This window comes from Gallinula chloropus, assembly GCF_964237585.1.
Source record: "Gallinula chloropus genome assembly, chromosome: 13".
In the NCBI taxonomy this organism is placed as follows: domain Eukaryota; kingdom Metazoa; phylum Chordata; class Aves; order Gruiformes; family Rallidae; genus Gallinula; species Gallinula chloropus.
This window is the reverse complement of record NC_140098.1, coordinates 4,871,388-4,897,256: the sequence shown is the minus strand read 5'-3', so window position 1 is coordinate 4,897,256 and position 25,869 is coordinate 4,871,388. Positions and strand designations below refer to the sequence as shown.

General features: G+C 42.1%; 2 protein-coding genes across 2 annotated transcripts in view; one reads left to right on the top strand and one right to left on the bottom strand.

The window, feature by feature from the left end:
• Window positions 1-11,594, top strand: part of DPY19L3 (dpy-19 like C-mannosyltransferase 3) — a gene marked incomplete at both ends in the record, with an annotated part of 31,692 nt that extends 20,098 nt beyond the window's left edge. Inside the window, 4 exons of the mRNA XM_084270175.1 lie at window positions 3,713-3,795; window positions 9,837-9,969; window positions 10,624-10,782; window positions 11,433-11,594. Coding sequence (XP_084126301.1) covers window positions 3,713-3,795; window positions 9,837-9,969; window positions 10,624-10,782; window positions 11,433-11,594 — 537 coding nt within the window. The remainder of the gene's footprint in view (window positions 1-3,712; window positions 3,796-9,836; window positions 9,970-10,623; window positions 10,783-11,432) is intronic.
• A 7,814-nt stretch (window positions 11,595-19,408) lies between these two features.
• Window positions 19,409-25,869, bottom strand: part of LOC311196478 (neural-cadherin-like) — a gene marked incomplete at both ends in the record, with an annotated part of 58,241 nt that continues 51,780 nt past the window's right edge. The window contains 3 exons of the mRNA XM_084270050.1: window positions 19,409-19,798; window positions 22,724-22,878; window positions 25,009-25,253. Of these exons, the coding sequence (XP_084126176.1) occupies window positions 19,409-19,798; window positions 22,724-22,878; window positions 25,009-25,253 (790 nt within the window). The remainder of the gene's footprint in view (window positions 19,799-22,723; window positions 22,879-25,008; window positions 25,254-25,869) is intronic.

The window sequence follows — 25,869 nt, the reverse complement described above, 5'->3', positions numbered from 1 at the left end:
ATCCATGGCTTCTGTGAGGATGTGTTAATATATTCTTTTTCTAAAACCTTTCAAAAGAAACCAACAGCACAAGCAGATTTTGATAACAGAGACTTAGTTATCTTTCTCCTTTCTAAGCAATTGCTTGTACATGCACTGTGACGGCTCAGATTCTGTGAGCAGCTTGCACAGTCACTGCAAAATTAACTGGTGGTCATGACAAGTTCTCTTGAACTATAGTAGGGCAATTTTGTATTTCATTACCTGTTATGTTTGTCAGAAGAACTGTTTGTTAGTGCCATTCCTCAAAATAGGAGTTTTATGGGATTACCTACCTAATCCTGAATAAGCCAAATGAAAGCCTCTTTTGAGGCATGTGGTTACTACAGTCCCAAATACATGTCTTGAATAATAATTTACTGAGGTACAGATACAGCTACAGTGCTAGCTATCTTTTAGATTTCAGATGCAGCATGTTTTGAGACTTACCAAACATGTATATTTTTATTTATGCAAGTTTTCTTCATTAGCATAGCACAAAGATCTTCTAGATAAGTGAAAATCCTGAAGTGATTCCATGCACACTTTAGCTGTGCTGCTGGTAACAAATCTATAGAATGGAGTACAAAATATTTATGTTTCACTTCATGCTCTTTAAGACAGATTTCAGCTGTATCTCTGTGCATTGCCTTTAACTTCTCAACAGAATAATACCCGTTAATTTGTGTTGGAATGTCAGTCATTCCTAAATAAATAGTTGGTACTTAAAATTAGTTCCTGAGCTTCAGCAAGTCTATAGTTCCTGGTTTTGGCAAATAATGTTGATTTTTGCTTTGCTAGTAAACTATCCATTCATATAATTTTTCAAATTGCATTTTTATCTTCATGGTGGCCAAGTCTTTGCTCCAAACATACACATTTATTGCAGCACATAGCACAACATACACCAATGATCTGAGCAGTCTTCGCCTGTACTGAAGAGCTCCCTGTATGTACTGTATATATTTATCCTTTAAAAGTAAAGTTTGTAAGTGTGACAGTCTGTAGAAGAAAGGGCAAAAGAAAATGTCATGTTTGTTTCTGTTCAGAATATCTAAACCTGATTCCTAATTTTCATTCTTATTGCCAACAGTAACTCTAAATAATGTAGTAGTACTTGCTTTTCACTTAGACTGAGAGGCCAAAGAATTAATGCTTGTACTTTCTGAATTCAAAATAAATGTCCTTGTATTTGATAAGTATTGAACACTGGAGTGTTCAGCACCTCCAATTTTGTGGCTGGTATAATTGTCTAACTCTGGTGTTTCTAGCTACAAGGAAAAAGATAGGTGGTTTGTGGAGAAAAGCTGCAAGCTTTTAAAAATCCCTAGGTACATCCTCAACATGTATGTATGCCTAGGGGTAGCAACTATTAATAAATCCAAGTACTGAAAATCCAAAGCACACCAGACATTCAATAAGAAACATAAGCATTGTTATACTGGATGTAATCCATGATCATGAGCCAAAGGGGTAACAAATGTGAAAAAGAAAGCTGAAATCTTTACAATATAGAGAGTTGGGATAATATTTTCACTCACAAAAGATTTAATTTTACAGCTGAAAGTTAAAAGCTATCTTAGATCCAACAAGGAGCTAGGGTAGGGGAACAAACAAAAACATTAGCACCTAAATCTCCTGATAGTTGTATTTCTTTCTACAGGCATGTCCTCAAGTTCAGAGTTCATGTTGTTGATAGATTCTAGGTCTTAGTGATATTTTTCAATGTGTACAGTTGAAAAATCACTCCCCAGTATCAGTTTAGAGTATGCCACCTTTTTATTTTCTTGGCTTTCTTTTTGGTTTTGATGCAACTCAACACTTCATATTGCCTTTTCCTACACAAGTATTTATTAAGCTTTTCGGAAATCAGAAGACATTAAGATTTTAACAGTCCAGAACAAAATCCCTGTGTTGCTACCTCAGAGTTCTCTTTAAATTCAGTAATAGTAAGCCATACTACTAAAATTTTGCTCCAGTGAAAACTGCTTGTACTCACTCAAAAGTTGCAGTAGCATGACACTGTGACTTGAAAACCCTATACAGATTAGTTAATGCCCTATAGTAGGCCCAGCATTCAGTAGATGGCACAGTGTCATTAGATTCTGGGTAGGTTGCAGGGCAGCTTTGCAGCATGATCTAGAAGCAAAGCAGAGCCTATTTGCTTCTGTCTCCAGTCTGAAGGACTCAGGCTCTCAAAACACAGCTATTGTTTAGCAATGAAGAGAGACCATTTTGATTCATTATGAGACTACAGTCTTACTTCACAACATCTTTATTTATTTACTAATCTCTTGAGAGATCTTCTGAAAAGCAGAACTATTATAATGCTACTGTACTCCAAAACTGTGAGACTATGATACTGCCATAACTATCTCTCAGTCTAACAGCCAGAATTACTTTTACAAATGTATCAAGTAAACAGTTAAACTAATAAGTATCTTCATTGGCCCAATTATATCTCCTGCTCCCCAGTCCTCCTACATAATTACAGTTTTAGTGAAGGAATGCATATTTTCACTAAGTAGCTCAGCAGCATCACATTTAAATTCCTTTGGAACTCTTGGATGAATATTATCTAAATTGGATGATTTATGGCTTTTTAGATTATCAGGCGGGTTTTTCTTACACTTCTTCCTCTGCCATTTCACTTTGCAAGCCAGCAATCCTTATTATCCAAGGAAAGCAGGTTTGGAATAGGTTTCACCATAACATCCTCTGTAGCAAAGACTGATGCAAAGCAATCAGTTAGTCATTAGCGTTGTCATTATCTCTCTTAATTGCTCCCTTTTGCTCTTGAATATTCACTAGCTTAAACAACAAGAAATCCTTAAATAAATCTTTATTCTGTTGTCTTTTTGGGGGGAGGGTTAAGTTTTCCAGAAACAATTTCAGTCCTTATTTATCTCCTCTAAATCTGATTTATATATTCTTTGTCTTCAGTAAATTCTGCAATATTTCCCCCCTTAGTGTATTGGTTGTGTATTGGACTTCTCACTTTTTCCTTCAGTTGTTCTATTTCAGTTCAAACTTCTAAAATGCCATTAATGGCATCCACAGCACATCTCATGATTCTAGCTTCTGATACAGATTTCCCATCAGTTTTATTAGTTGTAAGTTGCCTTTCCAAACTTAATTCCTGGGGCCTTTTCTCCTTCTGTAGTCATAGGCATGATTTCATGGCTTGGCTGTTACACATTGAACTGTTACATTGATGCCTCTTGTCTTGTTCCTTTTCTTAAAGCTTGGTCCGTCAAGAAATAACTTTAAACATTCATATTTATCCTGTAGTCCAGGTAACTGAAATGGTTTGCCTGTGAAGTACATACAACACACAACAGTAGTTTGTTGGCAACTTTTAGTTTCTCATTGATTTTAAGATCTAAACAGGTCTGAACTAACAGATTTCTGGGAACCTCCAGTAAGATGTGCATCTGAGAAAAGCTGTTCTCCAGCTCACCCCAATGGCTAATTCTGTTCCTCTGGTCACGTGGCAGGAGCTGCCGATACCAAACGCTGAAGCTGTATGTTCACACTGCAATGACAGCCACGTATCCCTCATAAGAAGAGTAGATATGCTTGTGTCTTGCAACCTGTCCCTGAACTGGGCAAGATTAGTTGCCACCTAAGAGGAAATTATGTGGAATTTGTGCCCATTCTGTCTTCAGTTTATTTTCTTTTGTTTTCATTTTAGTTCTGGCCAGGAATAATGGATGAACTGTCAGAGCTGAGAGAATTCTATGACCCAGACACTGTGGAGCTGATGAACTGGATTAAGTAAGAGGATTTTTTCTCTATTTAAGTTAAATGCTATTTGTGTAGATCTAATGTTCTTAGTTATAGTGTTCTCCTTATTTTGCCACAGCTCATCAGTGAACTCTGGTGACCCTTGGAGATAGTTAAGGATGAATGGGCTATCAGGAGGTTAGCTTATTGATGGCTGTGAAGAACAGCTAGATTCACAGTCCCCCAGCCTGCTGTGCTCTGGTTCAGTGTCACGCTGCTGTATTGCCTGTGTGTCAAGAGAACCAGTTGACTCCATTTGCTCCAGTAAACACACTCACAGCCAAAAGAGGTCAGTGTGGAGGTGTCAAGCTTCTTCCATCATATTACAGCTGCCTCTTTACATCAAGAGATGTTTGCAGTGAAATAATTTTTTTTCTATTTTTTTCACCCCAACCTGGTGTCCCTTCTCTTTTCAACTTAAGAATTTTTAAAAGTTTGGATGTACATTTGCAAGGCTGGAAAATCTAAACTTTAAAATAATCTTAACTGTTTATACATATTAGAATTAATCTAAATATATATTCTATACTGTAAATAAAAAAATATATTTGTAATTGAAGTTGAACTTGCCACAGCTAAGCATAGATGCAGATCATTTCAATCCCACCTCATCACTTCTGCTTTCACACAGAGTATAGGAAGGTATTTTTAGGTGGAGTACTGCGTGTAGAAGATCCTGAGAACAAGAGCCAGGTAGGATGTTCTCTGGAGGACTGTGAATTTAAGGGATATGTTCTCTATTTATACACAGTAGCCACTAAAAACTTTCAGTTTAAGTTTTGAACTAAGATATACCTGGGACTTACTGATTTGGAACTTTGTCAGATTTTTGAAAAAATATCATTTTCATGTTCTGAAGGGAAACATTCTGAAAGTAAATCTGAATTTACTACATTTAGCATTGAATTATTTGAAGTATTTCCTTGGAGCCCTGTATTGTGTTTTCATATTCAGTGAACTTCAGTGAAACCTGTCACCCAGCCTATTCTATCTATAGCAGCATATTTACACTCCATAATGTTGTATTTCTTTGATCCATAAACTGGAAGGAGTAATTTAGAAGTAAAATGCATTACAAGCCTTCAATGACTTATTTTGAAAGCAGGCCATATTTTTTTTCCATTATTTAGAATCTCTGCAGCCATATTGACACATTTTTGTGACTAATATTTACCAGCCATTTCCATTTAGCACTACTGTTTTATTAAAAGATGGTAAATGGCTGATAGTTCAGATCTCCTGTGTACAATACATGGAGTTATATATAGATTTATACATAAAATATGCATGTGAAGTTATTCCCAGCCATGAACTGGATTTGACTGGATCCAATGAGAATAATTTTTCATGTGTTCTTAGTGCTGAGAATGCTAAACTGGTGCTTGTCCTCTTCATTTTAAATCATGACAGACAATTACAGAGGGAAATTTTTTACTTAGAATTTATTGTGTTTAGAAGTATTATTCATGTAAAGAAGAGTTAATTATCTATGCTTTAAATGAAAGTCGACAAAATTTATGGTAAGTTTCTTGAAGTGGGACAGATTTTTTAAAGTTTTGATTTGTAAGAAAAATATTTTACTATACTAACACTTGATAGTTTTGCTGTAGTTAATGATCTGTCAAGGTTGGTGTCAGGAACTAATCATTCATTATTAAAACCCTGTATGAGAAGCTCTAATTTGTCATGTAGAGCAGTGAATTAGGAGTAACTCATCTGTCTTGCAATCTCTCCACAACAAGAAAACCCTTCTGTCTGCTTAGATCTAAATGCATATTAACTTGTCCAAATATACAGGCTGAATAATAGCCAACTATTATTAGTCTGTCCACTATGAAGTGTCTGCAGATGTATTTTTTTTACTCTTCCCCATTCTGTAATTACCATAATGGTTTCAGGAAGATATACTGGTTTGTATCTTCACAGCATAGTACTGGATTGCATCTGCTGCAGAGGGCAATTTGTTACATGATGATCTTGCATATCCCAGACTCTTGATTTTTCCTACCCACCACCTCATTTTCTTAGCTTCTTTTTCTTTTTAAAAAAAAAATAAGTCAAGAAGGTCCTGCCAATGACCATGGGATAGTTCACAGCTGTGTTCCCAGATGGGAGGTATATTAAAATTCTTAGTTTTGGTCTTTCTCCCTAAGACAACAGGAACAACATGCTCATTTGTGAGATGGGGAAGAATATCAGTAGAATGAGCAAATCAATAGCGTGAACTTCCCTACTCTGTTTACTTCTGGTAAGTGTTTAAGAAGCAATGTCTTCTGCCTTTAAAGGGGAAACCTGTCTAGAATGGTGGAATATTTCATAAGCAGATGCCAAAAATCATAGAAAAGCTTCTTGGAAATCTCAGACAACACCCAAAACAGTGGAAAAGTTAACTGAGACTGAGATTTGGCAGAGCATAGTTCTATGTCAACTGTATTTGAATCAGGTGTGGGGGACAAGCAGGCAAATTTTTGTATTAGTGGGAACCCCACAAATCTCCAAAAAGCTCCTGAGGTGACAAAAATGGAATACCCATGTTTCAATGGTGGTTCTTTCATTTAGTAAATTAAATAATGGCTATACTTTAATTTCAAGCCAGCTATAAGTTTTAACTCTTCACTCTTGCTTATGCACCAAATTTTCAAGGGTAATCACACTGAAATCAACACATATTCCAGACTTTAAAGGCAATATTACACCTTTTTTTTTTTAATTACTGTTCTTAAATTCTTGGGCTTATCCTTTGTCATTGACTGATTTGTCAGTAAAATTTCAGGCATGAACTTGATAGTGCCTGAGGACTAGGTTTATAGCAGCTGTGTAGGTGTGCTCCTTTATGTGAACAAAATCTGCATGCATAAAACTGAGGCTGGGACTAACAATAATGCATCTTGTTGCTCTTTCTTTGTGGCTGTCGTTTTCCATTCTTGCAGTTTTCAGTCTTTCCACACCAGAGGGAAAAAAAAGAACCATGACAGTTTGACTGAATATGCTTTACTGCCTATCATTTGCAGCTAAACCTGTAACATTTTAATACAGCATTCTGCAAATAAAAAGACTTTGTTTTAAAGAAGAAAAAGCCAAATATGGCTTATTGGAGAAGCCTTTTTCAGAATCTCCTTTTCTCAAACTCCCTTTCTTTGTAGATTCACATCACACCCAGGTGTTAGTAGAACAGTCTGAGATTTGTGAGATTTTGTGGCTTAGAAAGCCAACTACAGAATTCAACTCTGGAGAGTTTTTAATAGAAATAGAACAAAAATTTAAATTTTTAACGATGTAACCTCTAATTGCAATGTTGGCCCTTTCTGTAGGGCTTCCTTAAAACCAACTCACAATAATTCTTCGGCAACTTATTAAGAGAAAGAATTACTACTGATTTTAGAGTCTGTGCAAGTTAGTCATAGTCGTGTAGTTCCTGTAAAACCCTTTTATTTTTTAATGAGTTATTCTTTAGTATTTACATAATTCTCCAAACTCTTAAGTGGAGGTAAAGAAAAGCTTCACACAATGTATTATAGTGCTTAGTTTACCCATTAGTTCAGCTGTAATTAACTTGTTGAAAGCTTAGAGCTTCAGAAATAAATGAGATTATTTGTTCAAAATGCCATCAGGTCTGCCTGGAATGACATTTAAATTATATAATGTAAATCAGTTTGACCTGTAAGTCCTTGTCATTATTTAGTGACATTTCATACAGAATAAATTGTTTGCAGGTTGGGCAGTGTGGTATGGAGCTTGGCAGAAAGCTATAAAAACAAATTATCCTTTCATTTTATACATCATTTGTTCAGACATTTGTAAAAATTGCTTCGTTTTTCTATAATAGAGAAGTGTCATTCAGTCGTTTGAAGCACATTAGCTGCCTTGGATACAGACTGCAGCAGTTAGTGTCTAACTCAGGTAGGAGTGTTAGAGAAAGAGCTTGCATGAAATGTATTCATCCTGTACTTGAAAAATACCAGTTAATTGTCACACTTCCCTCTAGTGGCTGTTCCACAGGATTGTGAACTCCATCCAGGACCAAGGCACATAAGCCAGCCCTTTGAAAATCAAGCTTTTAAGGTATAGGAAAAGGAGAAAGTGCTGGCAGAACTCTTAATACCCCATAAATAAAGAATACACTCAGCTCTATTGCACTCCTTTTGGGGAAGGGTGAATGCTTTTAGAAAGGGAAGCAATTGAACCCTGAGCCTTCTATATTTTTGACAGGCATTTTTACCAGTAAATTACAGGGAAAGGACGCTATCAACATTTCCTCTGGCTTTCTTTGGTAAGAGGCTGCAGGATGTCTCTTGGGAATGTTCACTTGTTGGTTTTCTTGTGCTTTTGCCTTTGGTACTTGTGGGGGTTTTTAAGAAACTTGGATTCAGCAAGTTTGCATTGTATGGGGCTCTTCAGGGACCAGAGGTGCAGGATTGCCTCCACAAGGCCCAGTCAGGAGAGGAGTACTGCAGAGCACTACAACACTGGAACTGATCTTGAACAAACACAACTACTTTCCACACTAGAAGTTTCCTGGCCAAGGCATAGAGACAGGAACGTTGAAGGTGCATTGAGAATCATCATTTTCATTTAGGCATCTAAGCTCTACCAAGCCCCTCTGTGAATCCAGTTGGTGTTCTTTTCAGCTTAGTCTAAAGAACAGTGCTTTCCTCCAGATCCAGGGATGAGTCCTTGCTGACAGCCTGTCAGGGCCATTATGTTTGCATAATATTAAATTCTAAAATGAATTAATTTCTTTTTAATGAAATACTTATTTCATGGCACTTGTGGCTTTGAATATTTTAAGTAAAAAAACCCCAACTTTTAAGAGATTAAATATTTTCAGACTTTAAAATTAAACCAGTTTTATAAACTGCTGAAACACTAGTCTATCAGTAAAGTTAAAGATGAGAATTTTTAGGAAGAGTTTGTAATTGTAATTCATTTGCTAAGCATAATCTCTTGAAAGGTGATAATAAAATTTAAGATTTGTCTTTTTACATTTTTAAGCCCATCATGGAGCTTAAAGGTGGCTGAAAATATAGCTAATCTATAGCTCTTTCACAAGGCTCCCTAAAATGCACCCCAAAGTGTCAGCTATTTGACTACTGTAGGCACCGTACGTGTGTGTGTGGTGGGTGTTAGGCAGCTGTTCACATTCCTTTTGAATGTCATTTTATTTGATTGTGTGCTTCTTCCTGTTGTTTTAGTCTTCAAGGAACTTTTCATGGTTATATGCCTACTAAGCATACTATGACCATCTTTAATTAGCTTAATTATAATAGTCTCTGTTGGCTGGCATGTTTACTTTATCTTTTTACTATGCCCTTCTGTTGTGTCTTTACATATATTTTAGATTATAAACTTGCTGAGGGGAAGGTGAGCAACAAATAAAAGGTATTTAAACAATCCTGAGATACCAGGGCTGTTATTTAGATAACAATTCTAGACATTGGCTTTGAAGTTCAGATGAGGTTATACTGATAATTGACAGCATCTGTCTGGCATCTTCAGCATCCCCACCCTGCTTTTTGCAACTGCTGTGACCTTTTTCCATAATTTTTCTCCCACAATTGTCATAACAGAATTAATGTCTCAGCACAACATTCATTCTAAGGGAATGGTGAATGCTAGGACAGTATCAAGCATTCAGATTAAATAATCCATTTCATATGGAATAATTTACATATCAGACACAAGCCACAATAAATTTCCTGACATGAAAAGAATTAGGATGTCAAATTTTAGAAAGATCCAGAGGCTATGTGAACCCAGGAAATGTATGAAATAGAGAAGTAATTTGAAATGTTGAGGATCATGTTTTCCCCAAATTTTCTGTATAGTAATTTTTTTATTTGCAGTTAGGGAGTATTAATGTGATTTATCTGCTTCACACTTGAAGAAAACACAAGTTGCTTGAACAGTTTGCTCCCTGAATAAAGGAAAGGCAGAAAAATATCTTCTCAGTCTTTTTTTTCCTTCTGATCTGTAAGAAGCAATGCAAAAATGCCCCTGCAGAGACTTCCTCAGACTTATCAACATTTGTTTAGGTCAAACACTCCAAACACAGCAGTGTTTGCTGGGAGCATGCAGCTATTAGCAGGAGTCAAACTGTGCACTGGACGGACCTTAACTAATCATCCCCACTATGAGGATAAGAATCTGAGAGAGAGAACAAAACAGGTAAGAGTATTCTGATTGTTTTAGCTCATTCCTACCCCTGTCAGTGGCACATTGCCAGTGACATCACATGCTTTACTCACTGAGCTAACTAATTTTCAGACCCACCATTTAAGTTCTCTAAAACTGGTCGTGTTTTGGGCACCTGCTAACTCACTTCTGGCAGCTGGTGTAGGTACTGATTCCTACACCTAATTTGCCTCTAGGCAAATTCCTGATTTGCCTGAGATTTCCTTCAATTCCCAGACGACCACGTAACATTTAAGGAAGAAACCACCTTGAGAAACTCCACACAAAGCTGAGGGCATTGTTTTAAACGGTTCTTTCCTACAATTTGGGCATTCTTAAAGTTTGATGTGGATCACAGAATCACAAGGTTGGGAGAGACCTTTGAGGATCATCAAGTCCAACCATGCAAGGCCTTTCTGCAGACAGCACCATCCAGTGACTCTGTAGTCTGCAGCAGTATTATTATTATGCATTGTAGTAGGTGTAACACAAACTGAGTGGCTCTTGAATAAAAGGTGTGGGGTGTTTGAAGTGCTTAATTCAAGTGACTTGGATCTCGTTTCTTTCTCTGGTTGAAGATAAAGTGATCGTGAAAGAGCAAAGAAATATTGGTAATGTGTCCTTCCCCTTGGTTTTCTTCCTCTACAGATTTATCAGATCTATGCCAAGAGATCTCCTGAGGATGTTTACCGAATACTGCGATCCTTTGGCACAGACTATGTGATCCTGGAAGACAGCATTTGTTACGAAAGAAGACACAGTAGAGGCTGTCGGTTACGTGACCTGCTTGATATAGCTAACGGCCATGTAAGTGTGACATACAGGATGCTTAAAGAAAACACATCTCTTTTAGAGAAATAAATGTCTTTTTGAAAGACAGTTACAGTTTGAAGCAGCTGGGGTTATTCCCACTTCATCCTGAGTGTGGGAAGGTAAAAATCTAAGGGAGCCCATAGGCATTCTCCAAATCACTAAACTGAACTCCACTTGCTGCTAATGGTATTTAAGAATTGAAAAAAGGGGGGAATTCAGCCTGGGCAAGAGAAGTAATGACTTCCCAATGAGCTTCAGGTCAGCAGTACACAAATAGTGTTCCCTCTCAGAGTTTAAATCACTTTGTAGCCTCAATTCCAGCAGGATCAGTGCAAGGTTGTACCATGCCACTGTGTCAGGGGAGTTTTCAGGCATTTCTGGGGCTAACATGGAACCCCAGCAGACCACATGACCCAAAGCAGGTATGTACCTCTGACAAATCATCTTCATCCATGATAGAGACAATGATATCATACTGGTTTACTGTTGTTATCCTCCTCCAGCTTGTTTCATACAGTCACTGTTAACAAACCTGGCCAGCCTGACCCTCTGAATGTATTGTCAAGGTTGTTTTGTTTCACGTTACCACCTGTAACCCTGAACTGGCTACAGAAGTTTCACAGATCTGTTCAATCTCATTACAGATCATGGATGGTTTGGGAGAGAATGAACCCGATCTGAAGCCTTCGTTACACCCTCGCTTCTGTGAGGAAATCAAAAAAAATCTACCTTCTTACACCATGCACTTCACTAGAGTGTTTCAGAACAAAACATTCCATGTTTACAAACTTGCTAAGCATAAATAACATTTCCCACCCTGGCTCCAAGTCCCACATTGTAATGCCAGGACTCACATTAGAGAGCAGAGAGGAAGTTTACAAACACCTTGCATTAGTGAGACATTTTCCATTGATGGTTTCTCGTTTAACGACTGTGATTCTTATTTTTTTAGACAGTTTAGTTTTGATAACATTCTTGATGTTTCCAAAACTTTCATAGATTCATAAATAAATGCCAGCAGGGACCATTTTGCTTAGAAAGTCTCACCTTCTGAATACCTAGGATAGAACTGTTTTCCAGTTTTAACTGATGGAAAGAGACACAACATGAGCAGCCTGCAAGACCACTGGTCAGCAGGTTGGATTTTGAGCCTGAAGTGAGAGACATGCAATGAAAGCAGCCATGCTGCTCCTATGCTGAGTACGCGTTGTCTTTGCCACTCCTTAAAGTAGTCACAAAAATTGGGTTTTGTGATCAGCCTGATCCTCTGACAGATCCCTGTGCTCTTCTAGTGCCTCTTTTTTGAATTCTTTGGGAATGTGTGTGTGCAGATACGAGTTTCCAAGCTCGTGGGTGTGAGTGCAGAATCAGCAAACAAGTTTGAAGAGTAAAACTTCCATCCTTGTCCAGCATTTTTGGTGATACAGAAACTCACCGTTTCATAGCGTTCAGCATTTCCTGATGCAGTGTTATGTATTCCTAATGAGAGTAAAGGTCAGAGCATGCTTGATACATGTTGCATGTTTGTATCCTCATAAACTGCTCGGAGCAAACGAAAACCCACATTTCTCAGCTTGGATCCTCACACCACTGTTTTCTATATTTGCTTTCTGAACTACAGGGGATTCTTTTTCTCCCCATGCGAACTCCGGGAGCAGGATACCAAAATTGAACACTGCCAGCCTTACAAAAGAAAAATTCATCTCTCAAATCAGCAGGAAACTTGGGTATTGAAAATGTGGTCAGGTATTGAAGCTTGGCTTTACGTTAGTTCAGACACAAAGGTGTCTAGTTTAGCACAAAATCATTGTGTCCGTGCTCTTTACCCCAAAAAAGGTATTTTAAGTTGACTTGGAAGATGAAGACACGCCTCAACCCTGAGAACTTTGTGATTTGTTTGTAGCTTTTGTGTTTTTATTGGCTAGAACTCTGTGGATTTTATCAACTCCCCACGTGCGATGTGGGTCTCGCGTGACATTCGCTGTGCTTCAGCCCCGCGTGGGTTTCACCCTGAAATCGGGATTCAGTCTGACTGAAAACCTCACAACACTCTCAACTCAATTAGACATCCAGTAGGATCATTTGTCTCTCACGAAAAACAGAATTGTAATAATCAAGTGCCTCTAGGCCAATGTTGAATTAACATCTGAACACCTATAAGAGTGTTTGTGGCCTGTGCAAATAACTCAGTTATAATAATTACCACTGCAATTAATTTCTAACGATGGGAAACTTAAAGTGCCACTGATAGCGAGCTCCACATTTAATTTAATCAAGATGTGTAATGAGATTAGGTTTCACAACTGAGCTGTGTTCCAATTCCAAATGATTTAAATATTTTCCCTTTTCAGTTGTACCAAGGTAAATTACTGAAGAGATGGAGATGGTTATGTCACATGCTCAAACAGTTTTATATTCAGTAAATACTCATTAAACAATGTTCAACATCTCTCTGCACTTTCATGCTCCTGCAAAAGGAAAGCCTGCTTTAATCAGACTGCCTTTAAATCAAACATTGACAGTAGCTGGGTTGTTAAACTGAGCAACTGAAACTCCTGAGTAATTTCTAGCCTGTATCCCTTAATGAGGTTGGAGACCACTGCAGTTTAACATAATACAATAATAAAACATTTTAATCAGTATTAAAACTTTAATTAGGCCCGTAATGATGCATGCCTGTTCTTGCTGAAAGCATGGGTCAGTGAATTCCTCCATGAGTGCCTTGCAGTAATTGAAAACAAGCACACGTAAGGTAATTTATGGCTAGGCTGTATTCTCTTAATTTAAAATGTGGTTGTGTCTTTCTTTAAAGGTGCAGCAACTTCCCTCTGATTGAAATGAGGGATTCCAGGATCCAGTGGTACCCTGTCATTCGAGTTACTTGTAGGTAGCAGCTGAGACTAAACTGCCCTGACCACAACAGTAACTATTCTTAAAGAGACTTCGTTTCAGAAACAGAGTCTCTGGTGTTGCCAAAGGAGAAGTTTAATCTTTTCATAGAACCTACCAAGTGTAGATTTTTAATGCTTTTTTTTCCAAAACAGAATAGACCCCAGGCTACCTTTGGTCTTGGTAACACCTAAAACACTGTAATGGTCCAGAACTACCACAGTAACAGTGTCTTCTTGCAACACAAACAGCCCCCAAAGCAGCACACCAGAAATTTGAGATGGTAGGTACAAAGTATTTTGGAGGTGGCTTAACTCCTGCAGCTCAGAGCCTTTTAACCCAGGTAGCTAGTGACACTTTTAAACTATTCCAACAGTTCCTGTATCAGAAAGGCATCACACTGGAAGGCAGGGTGTATTTCAGTGACTGCAGGACAGCATTCAGACCAGTCTCCTTAAAATAGTAAAATAGAAAATGCCAAGGAGCAAACACTTACCAGCTCAGAGGAGAGCAGAACACACACCAGCACAGCACTCAGTGAGGGGACACAGCTGCTGCTCTGCCCCAGATTTAAAGGCTGGCCTGGCAGAGCAAGCCATGCTGGGGAGGGCAACAGGCTGGGGGGTGTTGGGAGTCTGAGGCTTCTAGGAGGAGGTTCATTTGGTCAGTCTTTTCTCTCCTTCCCAGGACTTGCTCTGATCTATGGTCACTGCATTAATGTGGTGCAGGTTTTTTAAAAAGAATAACTTTACATGACCCTGAACTCCAGCACCCTGACACACCTTGTTTCCAAGTGGCTGCTGCAGCATCACTGCTTCATTGTCATGAGTGTGACCCGCCCCAGGGCCACCTTTGTGTCCCTAATGCGCTTGCCAGAGTCTGACATCCAGCTGGCGATGGGAACGGCACTGTCATCACTCCTTGTGTAGGTGGCCTGTTGTCCACAGGGACGTGTAAGCTGTGGAATAGTGGTGATAGTGACTTTTTTTAGATCACAGAGAAAATGGTATCGAGTAGCTGGAATGTTTTTAGAGGAGAAAAGCCTTTGAGCTCCATGTTCTCATTCCTTGTTTCAGCGTTCTGCCGGTGAGATCTAACATAGGTATTTTATAATATGTTGTTGTAAAGAGATGTAATGACTGTTGTATACTAAATAAACTGTGTGATTTGAAAATCTTTTTCTGGTTGGTTCTATGTTGGGATGGATTGAGAAAGGTGCAGGCAGGGACTCAGCTTTGCCTCCATCCATAGGCTCAGCGGGCCCTTCTGACTTTTCTCAAGCTTATTACGTCACACACCTCACTACCCTTTGAATCCTCTTTGTCTTTTAACAGTTTGCTGTTCTTCCTTGCTCTGTTACAAGTTCAGGGTGGATCAGCCACAATTATACCAGCCATCACCAAATGCACATTACCTTTAGCGAGGTCAGTAGGCTGAGGCGGTTACTCCATTTCAGTAAATATAATTTGTATTGACCAGGAGGGATCTGCTTGTTTCCACAGTGTAGCTCAGGCTTTAGTAGTCTTACTCAATGAAAGACACAGGTGTTCTGAGTGAACAATCACACCTATCATGTGCTGTATTTGAAGTAGGTTGTCCCAATACAGGGAAGGTTTAGAAGTCGAGGTGTTCTTGTGGTGAGGAGCAGTGGGCCGTGCAGCCCCCAGCACGTCTCTCCATTTGTGGTGCCAAGTGCAGTTTGCACATGTAGTGCTGCTCTTGAAGTCAGTTACTGATGTTAATTGGGTGTGGGAGGACCTCTTTAAGTTAATTAATGCAATGCACTCATAACGTGGTATGCTTGTACAGAGGGAACTTGGGGCTCTGGAGAACCAGGTTTCTCAGAACCTCCTCACTGATCAGCAGGTGCCAGTGCTGTGGTGTGGGCTGGTGATTTAAATCCCCAGGAAAGGGCCGGCCGGGGTCTTACTGTTCCTGTAATTAAGAAAGCACTTGACTTTCTCCTGCTCTTCTAATCCTGCTCCTTTCCCAGCCACAGTTTTCCTTCTGAACCTGCTGGTAGTAGTCAGTAGGTCATACTTAAGGACAATCAGCTTTCATATGGCTTGGCTCCGCGTTATAGACTTGGAATGTTATTTTAAAGAGGAAAACCACAAAGATTAATGTAGTTGACAGGCAGACAGATTAAATACTAATATCCACATGATTATTTACATTTCAGACCTTGACAAACATTTTATGCTAAATAAAATGTTCTTACTACATATTTAAAGTCTGTAAAGAACGCGGAAGAAGATTAACAAAAGTACCAGATTACTGAAAATCCCACTACCTAGGGACCCAATGGGGGGGACTCCATTTTTTTCCTTCCCCCTCACCCATGGCCAAGCTCTCTCCTGCCAGGCCAGCTGTCCCTGCTCCCCAGCGATGCCAGTGCTGGCCTGTGATAAGCCGTTTTGGAGAGGTACTGAAATGTTTTTATGTGTCTGTAAATGTGGAACAAGTGAAGATACAATTCCAGAAAATCCACAGTAACTAAAAGAGCAGCGTGCAAATTAAAACAGATAAATTAAGTGAACCAATTAGTAATCCCCAGAAAGAGGGAAAGTAGGTTTTAACAGGGCATGACAGCTGCAAATGAGTATGGCCTGTTACTGAGATTCTATCTACACAAGTTCCTACAGCATTTTTAAAATGTTTTCTGACCTTTTGGTTTATACTGTATATTCCATAAATCCCTCTAACTGCAGCAGCTCTGGGGTTGTGGTGGTTATTAGTGCTCTTGATGTTTGTTTACAAATCAGTGCTGTAGCTGTGCTAGGGGAAGTAGCAGCAGAGCAGCCGCTTCAGGCTGGATTCCAGCTTGCCTGGTTGGGAGTGGCAGGAGCCACCTCGACCTCAGGAACGCCTGTGGAACGCCTGTGCCCACGAGGCCCGGCACACCCGGCTCCCCATCCCCAGGCTTCAGAGCCGTGTCCTGGTTGGCCTTTACTCTCACCCTGTGACCGCTCCGCCCCCTGAGCCTCAACAAACAGGCCTCAGCCCTCCCTACTGGAACAGGCTGGAGCTGGGGTATTTTGACACGCCCCCAACAAGGCGAGTTAGGGCTTTCCCCAGGTTCAGTGACTGGTTGAGCTGTGAAGGTGTTAGAGAAAAGCACCGCTCCCTCCTCTGCTGCAGGGTTTCTGTTGTCAGCCTCAACTTGGTGTTCATGTGGGAATGAAGCAAGGTGACAGACTGGGGAGGAGGCAGAAGTAACTGGAGTGTCCAGTTACGTGCATCCTACATGTGAGCTGTTTCCCAGCACATAAAATCCCCGAACAAAGACCAGGCCTGTGGGTAACACAACTGTAGTTAAAGGATGTGCTCTTCCAGGACGTCCTACCTGTCAATTGCCAAACCCATGTCCGTGCTATATATGCAAAAGCAACTGAACCTAAGAGAGAAGTCTGGGGTGTGGCCCCAGCCAGCTGCAGCACTCCGGACACCTCAGAAGGGTGACAGTGCTGCAGAGCCTGGAGCTGGCGCTTGGGTCTGCACCGCAGTGAGAAGCAATCACTGCTCCCCACAGCTCCTCAGGCAGAACCACCTGTGTGACTCGTGTCCGTGCCAGTATCTGATCAAAGCTCAGAGAGAAATAACTGACAGAGTTCAAGCTTTAGTCACCCTTAAGCACAGGCAAGCAAGAGCTATCACACATGGGAGGTTTGTTTATTATCCATGTGGGGCCTTGGATGAATGCAGCAAACAAGGCAAACACAGTCCTTGCCCCAAGGAGCTTACACGCTACATGCAAGTAGAACCAGCCACAATGACAGTGTATCCACAGCAACGGAAAGAACACAGGGGATGCACAGGCACCACTGCTGTGTAGGGAAGGCCTAGGGTTTTGTACATAATATTACCTGTTTACTTCATTTTCATATCCTGTTCGTGACTGCTGTGCCCATGAAATTCAGGATGTGACACACCTGCCGTGGGAACACCATGAGGTGTTTTAGCCTATGTTCCCTCACAGGTAACGTACCAGTCAGTTAGGAAGCCTCAGTCTGTACATCTGTGCATCAGCACTACTACACGTGGGTAAAAGTGGCACCTGCAGTGTGTAACCCCTGAGTGGCCAACAGCGTGCTCATCGTGTGCCTGTGTGTCACAAAGACATGCGAGGACACTGCGGGAACAGTTCTCGCCTGGGAAACGGCTGCAGACTGCACCGACCTACTTGTTCCTGGATTGTAATATGTACGAACAAAGGCCAGGCCTCCCCACAAGCTACTGATGCAGCTGCAAGCAGAACAATGTTAACATCTTTTACAATACATACTTTATGCTTTGTTTTAATGAAGGAAAATACCATCTATATATTCATATTATAATCTGATACCTGTTGTCATTTACATATAAGATATACAAACAGCACAAACCAAGATTGTGTTCTTATGGGACTTTAGTCCTATACAGCAGTGGTCCCAATTAAGAAGTTTTATGGAGTCTGCTCTCTTCCAAATACAGCCAAGTTTAACACCCCCACAATACCAGCTGGGCATTGACCAGTCTGAAAAAGGGACCAGTAATTCTGAGCATATTCCACCCCGCAGCCGCTGCTAAGTTTTCCCATGTGCTTCTCTGTCCCTGGCTGTGGTTTTCCACTGAAACGTTCCTGCTGGAGATCTGTATTAACAAGCACTGCCACGCAGGGGGTTTGGAAAGTTACTGTCTTGGAATTCATTAGGCTCTTGGCAGGGTTTTATCACAGGATTTTAAGTTTTACAAGTGCCAGTGGTGGGTGAAGTTCTTTTTTGGATATAGGGCAGACCGTCAGACTCCTGTCATCCTAAGGACATGATGTATTGTGACAACATCCAAGGGATGCTGGGTTTGTTCTTCACTGGAAATGCATGAGCTCTTCCTGGCAAGGCATTAATTGGCTGGCTGGTCAGTGCTTCTATGGACACCGTCCAACTCCAGCCTCTCAAACCTACTGCAGCGCTCCGACGACAGGAGGTTCGGCAGACCACGTGGGATGGGACTGGAGGTGCAAACGGCGTGGTTCTGGCTGGTCCTTAGTTCCTAACTAGTGCCCTCTGAGGCAAGTGCCTTAGGAAACCTGGCCTTCTCGTTAAGGAACGTATTTGGTGCAAGCAGCTGATGTGGCATGTTGTGCCTCAACCGTTTCTGCATTTGTATGCCAGTGCAGAGGGATGTCACGCAGCTGTAACCACAGTTGAACATCATGTCCTTGTTGCTGCTTTCCTTGACCTGGATCCACAGGCTCTCCACTCTATGGGCAGCAAGCAGGTGCTGTGACCAAGACTCCTCTGGGACACAAGATGAATACTGAACAGCTGGGACTTCTCCTTCAAGAGAGGAATTTTCTCCTTCAAATAACTGTCAGAGCTCCTCCTGAAAGCAGTCTGTGCAGTGTGCTTGCTTCGTGCTTTGAGCACCATCTTCACTTCTGTACTCAAGGAATCCTTTATCCCCTCTGGGACAAACACTATGTGATGATCAAGCACCTCAACTTCTCCCTTGATTCTTTCCAGGAAGTTGATATCCCCAGAAGTAAATGTCTACAATATCCCAAGATTAGGTCCTACATTTTTCAGTTAGATGCAAAGAGTAGCTTGTGAGTGGGAATTTGACCCTCTTAAAACAGAAAAAATAAAGGGGGGGGGGGGGGCAGTAGAGGGAAGGAGTAGTACATAGCAGGTGTGTGACAACCTGTCCTTCACTCCTGCTTCCAAAACTCACAATCAGCAGACATGGCAATCTACAGCTCTTCTGCATCGGTGTGTGAGTACAGTTCACTCAGTTTCTCAAACTTTGGTCCCCACTCTTTGATGTCATCATACACAAGACCCTCATCCAGCCCGGCGGAGCTCAGGGTACTGAGGCTGCCGGCCAGTGAGCCTCCTCCTTCTGTGCAGAACACCTGCAGCGAGTCGTGGGGCGCAGCCCAACAGTCGGCACCCCTGAGGACGCCTGACAAGTACCGACCGAAGTCTCGCCTGGTAGCCACGGAAGTGTCAGTCTGCCCCCGCACGCCCGGGGACACGTCGCTGCAGGAACTGTTCCCTCTCACTGGGCTGGCTTTCTTCTTGCAGAAATAGGCTGGGCTGGTTTGAATAGACACCTGCAGTTCTGCCATGTTGTACGCATCCTGCAGTGAGAAACCGTTCCCGTTAAATTCACACTCTGCAGGGCCCAGAATTTCACGTTCTAGTGCACCTAAAGGAGGAGCACTCCCGAGGAAGGACTGGCTTGTTCAACCAGCTCTGCCTCCTACAACGTGCCTATGAAAGGCCACACCCCGCAAGCAGAGAAGCGTGAGGAACACCTGCAGCCTGCACTACTGCTCTTAGGTTCCAAATCAAAAGTGATTTTGTATTAGAAGCTACTAAATAAATGTGACAAAAACGGCCCAATTTTTGTTTTGGAATTCAGATCTGACTATTTCATCACCATTAAACACTGACACCGAGTCTGGCAACAAAGGTGAGAATGGGTATTCAGAAGTAGCACAAGAAATCTTTCCTGTGATTTCTGCGGGGCTGGTATCAGCCTATAGAACAAGGGCCAGGGATGCTACATGGGAGAGGTGCAACTCTAAGTACCTCTTACCAAAGGAATTCCATCCTATCACAGAGGCAGTTGACAGTTGTGCCACAGTCCTGAGGTGTGGCTTGTGTCAGTAAAGCTACCGGTACTGTACACGTTAACTGCATCAACTGATCAGAACCTTTATGCCAGCTGGAAGAAAGAGCAGCATCCTTCACCTCCCTACAGTCCAGAGGTTGTGTCTCTGGAAGCAAGCTGACAGGCTGCGTGGGACAGGATTCATTAGAGAAACCCCAGTAATTATTCGTATTGCTCGTGCCATGCATGTGAACAGCAGCCATCAAGGGCAGCGCTGTCACACCAGCACAATCCAGAAGATTACATTGCCACTCTCACATACTGCATCCTTCATAACCATTTCCCAAGAGATTATCCCAGGTGACCCTGGTGAGCCTCTGCTGAATGCCCAGTGGACACAGGGAACAGCAAAATACACAAAAGGAACCCCCCACACACAATGAAGGAGCCTGTCAAGCAGCAGGACCCGGGTTTGGGACAGGACTGCAGCAGAACGGCTGCTTGTTTCCATTCCACACTGCTGGTGCTGAACAAGGTGACGCCTCTCTCGGGTGTGCGCCAGCTACAGCAGTATCCCACTACCAGCATTCCACCTTAAAGCCCTGTTCTGACCAAAAGGATTCTATCATTCCATTCTGTGACTTCGTAAGGACATGGCCACCAGTACAACCACATGGCAACTTCTAGTCCTAAAGTATCTCAGTGGGAGTTTGGCCAAATACAGGTTTGAGGCCCACCCCTTCAGTGAACTGGCTGGTGTTAAACCCATCCTTCATGCCATGAGTTGTTCATTAAAATGACACATCACTTCTGACAACACACCACTGACATCTGACGGCCCACAGCCCCCAGGCCATCCTTGCCTCTAACTTCAAAGCTGGCTTTAACATTTGCTGCTCGGTTGAGTTAGGTACACGCTCAGCAGAGTGCTGATCTCCTACAGAGTCTGTGTGAACACCTGAGTTCTCTGAGGAGGAGCCTTATTTCTTTCAGGTGCAGAAGGTCCTTCTTGTCCCCACAGTCCGACCCTCCCTCCACTAATGTCACAACAACAGAACTCTCCTGCCCACGCGCCCTGGCGATCCTTCGCTAAGGGCACATCGGAACACAATGGAGCTGTTGCAGTTCTCAGTAGTTTGCTTTTTTTAAGGCTAGACAAACAGTTAGGTGTTAAAAAGGATACTGTAAAGTTTCAGCTGCAATCCCAGCAACTGCAAGACTTGAATAATACTGGACCAGTATACAGAACCCAGACAGGCTCCACGCTGAGCAGACAGCAGTAACCTCAGATGAAGATCATCAACTCACTAGTTTGTTTCCACTGCTTAAAACACGGCGTGTATTTTAACAACTCTCCAAATGTAATTAAACATGTCATATACTAACTGTGGATTTCCTTAATCTTTAGACCTTCTGGGTATAAAATTGCCAAGTACTGTAGAGAAAGTTCCTCTGATTCAGGAAAACAGGATTTGTGCACATAGCTGTCTATGTTATCACATGGCAAACGTCCTGTATTTACTATGTTCACACTAATTAATCAAGAAATTAAGGATACTTCTCTACATGTAGAAGTATTTTCTCAGGCAGCCTTGTAAAACATTCTCTAGATTTTACACCTAAAAATTTTTGAAGATATTTGGAAATATCTTGAAGATATTTGGATATTTCTAAATCACTGGCATCTTTTCACCCATCACATTAGTGCCCTGAACTGTAACGCCTCTACAGACTCACACCACCTTCTGAGTCCACTAAATGGACTCCACCAAATAATCTTTAAATCACCCATAATATCAGAGTTTTCTTTCAAAGTTCTGGCTGCACCTGGTAAGTTGAAACCCTTAAAACTGCTAGGATGTTCTCTGGTTTGGGCATGACCCAGTCTACTGTAAGCACAAGCACAGTGTGTGCTCACTAGTGGGTTTCTCTCCCAAACAGAGTGCAGAAGGGCTCCTCCACAGCACCCTGTGCTTTAGGGCCTAAGAGGAACCACACAGTGCACCTTGGGTTCCTAACGAGCCAAGTCAGTAATGGCTGTTGTCAACAGTCTCCAGAAGAGACCATCAGTAACAAACTGTTCACGTCACCCTCTCTGAAGCCCTCGATGCTCCAGGATAATGCCTCTGAGAACCTCAGTGGCTCCCCAGCTGTGAAACCAAACCCATCAGCTCTTAGTGCTGTACTGCTAACCTCACTCCACCAGCATTTTTAAATATGCAGGTAGGACCCCCTGCTTTAAGGCAAATTAAAAAATGACAGGCACTTATCTCTGCTTATGAAACACACACTCTCTGTACGTAACACTGCAAATATTTCATCTACCAACTGAGTAAAGAATCAGCAGAACAAAGGCCCCACTTATAAAGGAAAAGCATAAACCACATTCTCACTAGCATGGTGAGCCACCAGTCCCCTCTCAGTGGTAACGTAACACAGTGGTCCTTACTTGGTCTTGCTCCCCACCCCCTTCTTCGTTGTAGTTGAGGATGTTTTCCCTGATGTCCTCCAGATCCTCATGATGTGCAGACGCGTGGTAAACTCCTCCGTTCAGACCTTTGAGACTCTTCCAGCGAGCCCACAAGAATACAGCACTGAACAGAGCTGTGTGAACACACAGGAGCAGAAGGGGACATCACTCAGTGAGAAACAGAACACCGACCCCCAAGCGCTGCAGGGCGGCTTGGACAGCAGCCGCTCTACGCGAGTACCACAGCACTGGCTGCAGGCAGGGCCAGCAAGGCTCTGTGAGTTCTCTGTAACTGGGTTCTGCACTCCTCCAGGTAGTTACAACTAAGTGTCAAAGACAAAGAGCATTTTAAAATACCTTTTAAAGTACAACTCTTTATGAAGCTGCTGCAGTAACTGAAGAACTGGAGACCCAAGCAGTGGTGTGGAGGATTACACAGCAGTGAAGCACAGGAGGACACAAAGGGGAAACGACGTTTACACATTTGATGAGGAAAACAAATCCAGCACATTCTGCCTTAGAATCTGTGAATTCCAACATCTTCCTTAAATGCTTTGGTGCATTTTACACACCGACAGTTGTAAATCTTCCGTATCAGATACTGACTGTTCAATAGAGACTTGTGTACCACTGCATTACCACCTCCACAGAAATGGATCAAAGCTCACAGTAAGACCTCACACCACTGGATGCCATTCGCCAACACCTAAGGGGAGCAGAGCCTCTCACAGAGTATCTCCATGGCAGAGCGCAGTTCTGTGGAGCAGCATCTAGTTTGGGTCTGGAACTGGTGCCCACGGAGGTGGGTCCATGCCCTGCACTGTGTAGCTATACCCTTCAACCTGACTCAGTGCACTCGAGATGGTTCATTTACCTCTTCCACCCTGCTCCCCCCACAATTAACAGAATATGTCACTCAGATTTCCACACGTGGCAACTTCTGTCAGTCATTTTCAGCTGAGCTGATTTTGAGATATCCAAATAAGACTTTTTTTTTTTTTTAAAGTTCTACATCTCTCCTTTTACTGTCACCACTAGCAGAAAGCCAATACTTGAAATGAATGCAGCCCAGTGATGAGTGTATCAGGTGTAAGCCTCAAGCATCCCTGCTGAAGATCACATCACTCTCATCTATTAAAATTTTCACAGCAATGCTCACCACTTGGTTAACTTGGCTGGTCCTGTGTGGAGCCAGGAGTTGGACTCGATGATCCTTACAGGTCCCTTCTAACTCAGGATATTCTATGGTTCTAACTTCAGCTGTTTCTAACTCATAATTTAGACCTGACAGATTGGCAGGAGCTGTAGGTATAAGCTATTGTTTTTTCAGCAGGTTTCAGTGAAGCACAGGCAGCAACACCTAGTCAGCTCACAATACAACTGCTCTGACACAGCAAAACCCCTAGCCTTTAATGTAATCATCTCTTAGCAACTTCAAATAACTGGAATTCCAAAAGCTGTGTGCCCAGTTTGCTTCCTGTGTTGTCTGCTGTTGGCATTTGCACAGCAAATAAATTATCTAGTAGAATTGGGGAAAATGATGATATTTACAGGGGATGCAAAGTAGTCCATAATGCATTGTCACACTCTTCCTACAACTTCTGAATGACCCTTAAAAGCCACAAGAAAAATCCCATGTCCTCACTCAGGCAAACTTTCATGACATTTGAGTAGACACTGACTCAAAAATGGGATCCTTCCTCACCAGCAAGCAAGATACTTCTTTGTCTTTCCTCCTCTTTCTGAGGCCCAACGCCTATGCCTGAAAAGGCTGAGGACACCAAAAGCAGCGGTCAGGAGCAGTGACACAACTGATGAGCTGAAAGAGACTGCGCCTGTCTGACCAAGTGTATTCCTATCAGACTGTGTTTCTCCTACACTGGAAAATCTGATTTGTGCTCAGCAGTATTTTAAACTTGTCTGGTTGCTTATCTGGTAGCAACTTCCACTCTTGCTGCTCAGCTGAATTTGTTTCCAATTATGCACCTGAACAGTTCCTTAGCAGAGAAGTGACACTGAGCAGCAAATAAAACTGCAAAGACTTTCCATCGCTCACAAGTGCCGATTCCCTTAGCAGTACATGCACACGGAGATGAAAAGTAAGTTCCTGATGGAGCAGAGACCATGGCAAAGAAGTGAAGGCAGAGTCAAGTCTCCATTAGGAAACTGAGGTTTGCAGCAGGAAGATGAGATGACGACTACTCAGGACAAGATGGATAAATGACTTCACCAAAGGTAATACAAGACGTAATTGCCGTAACTACCTAACAGCGCCAAAAAGCAAATGCAGATGGCAAACATGGAACTAAAGCTCAGGCCTGTATCCTTGTGGAAGATGGCCAGCATGATTTCACAGTTCTGTCCACTGTAGCCATCAGGGCAGCGACATCGGAACTTGGTTGGTGACTGAGAGATGCAGGTACCGTAGTTACAAGGCCGTTCAGCACATGCTGTGTAGACACACTGTCTACCTGTGGCATTCTCCACGATCATGTGTCCTGGAGGGCAACTGAAAAGACAAGGGCAAAATAAAACCTTTAAGCTTCAAGAAAAGTAGGCAGGAAACACAGCATTCAAGCTTTTTAAACGGTCTCAGTTTAAACAGTCAGACTCTCGTAGAGTCTTGACACTCTATCTACAGTTTCAGAGGTAGCTACAGAAGGGAGTTACTTAGACTAACAACAGGACTGCAGTCTTTTTAAAGCAGCCATGCAACGATGTGCCCTACAGCTTTAAACCCTCATGCCTGGGGCTTTCAGAACTTGGGTAGTTCCACCGGCTTCTGCAAGACCACCCCTGTGAAAAACAGCTGGATTAGGGTCTGCAGTCCTGCCCAGGTGGGACAAGCTATGTATGCAATGCACCACAGGGACTTTCCAGGAAAAATACATCTCTTGAAGACTCTGCAGGTGTTTTCACAGCACAACTAACTTGAGTTAGTGTTGTCCTGCCCTCAGCCCTGGCCACATACAAGAACTCTGTGCTTAAGAACACGGTGCTTCTAATGCAGCTTGAGTGGGCTGTAAGGGAAGGGAGGCCACAGGTGACAACAGTATGAGGCGTCAGACACCCACAAAAGAAAGCACATCTGCCTTGCACATCATGAGCATCACAAGACAGCTGGC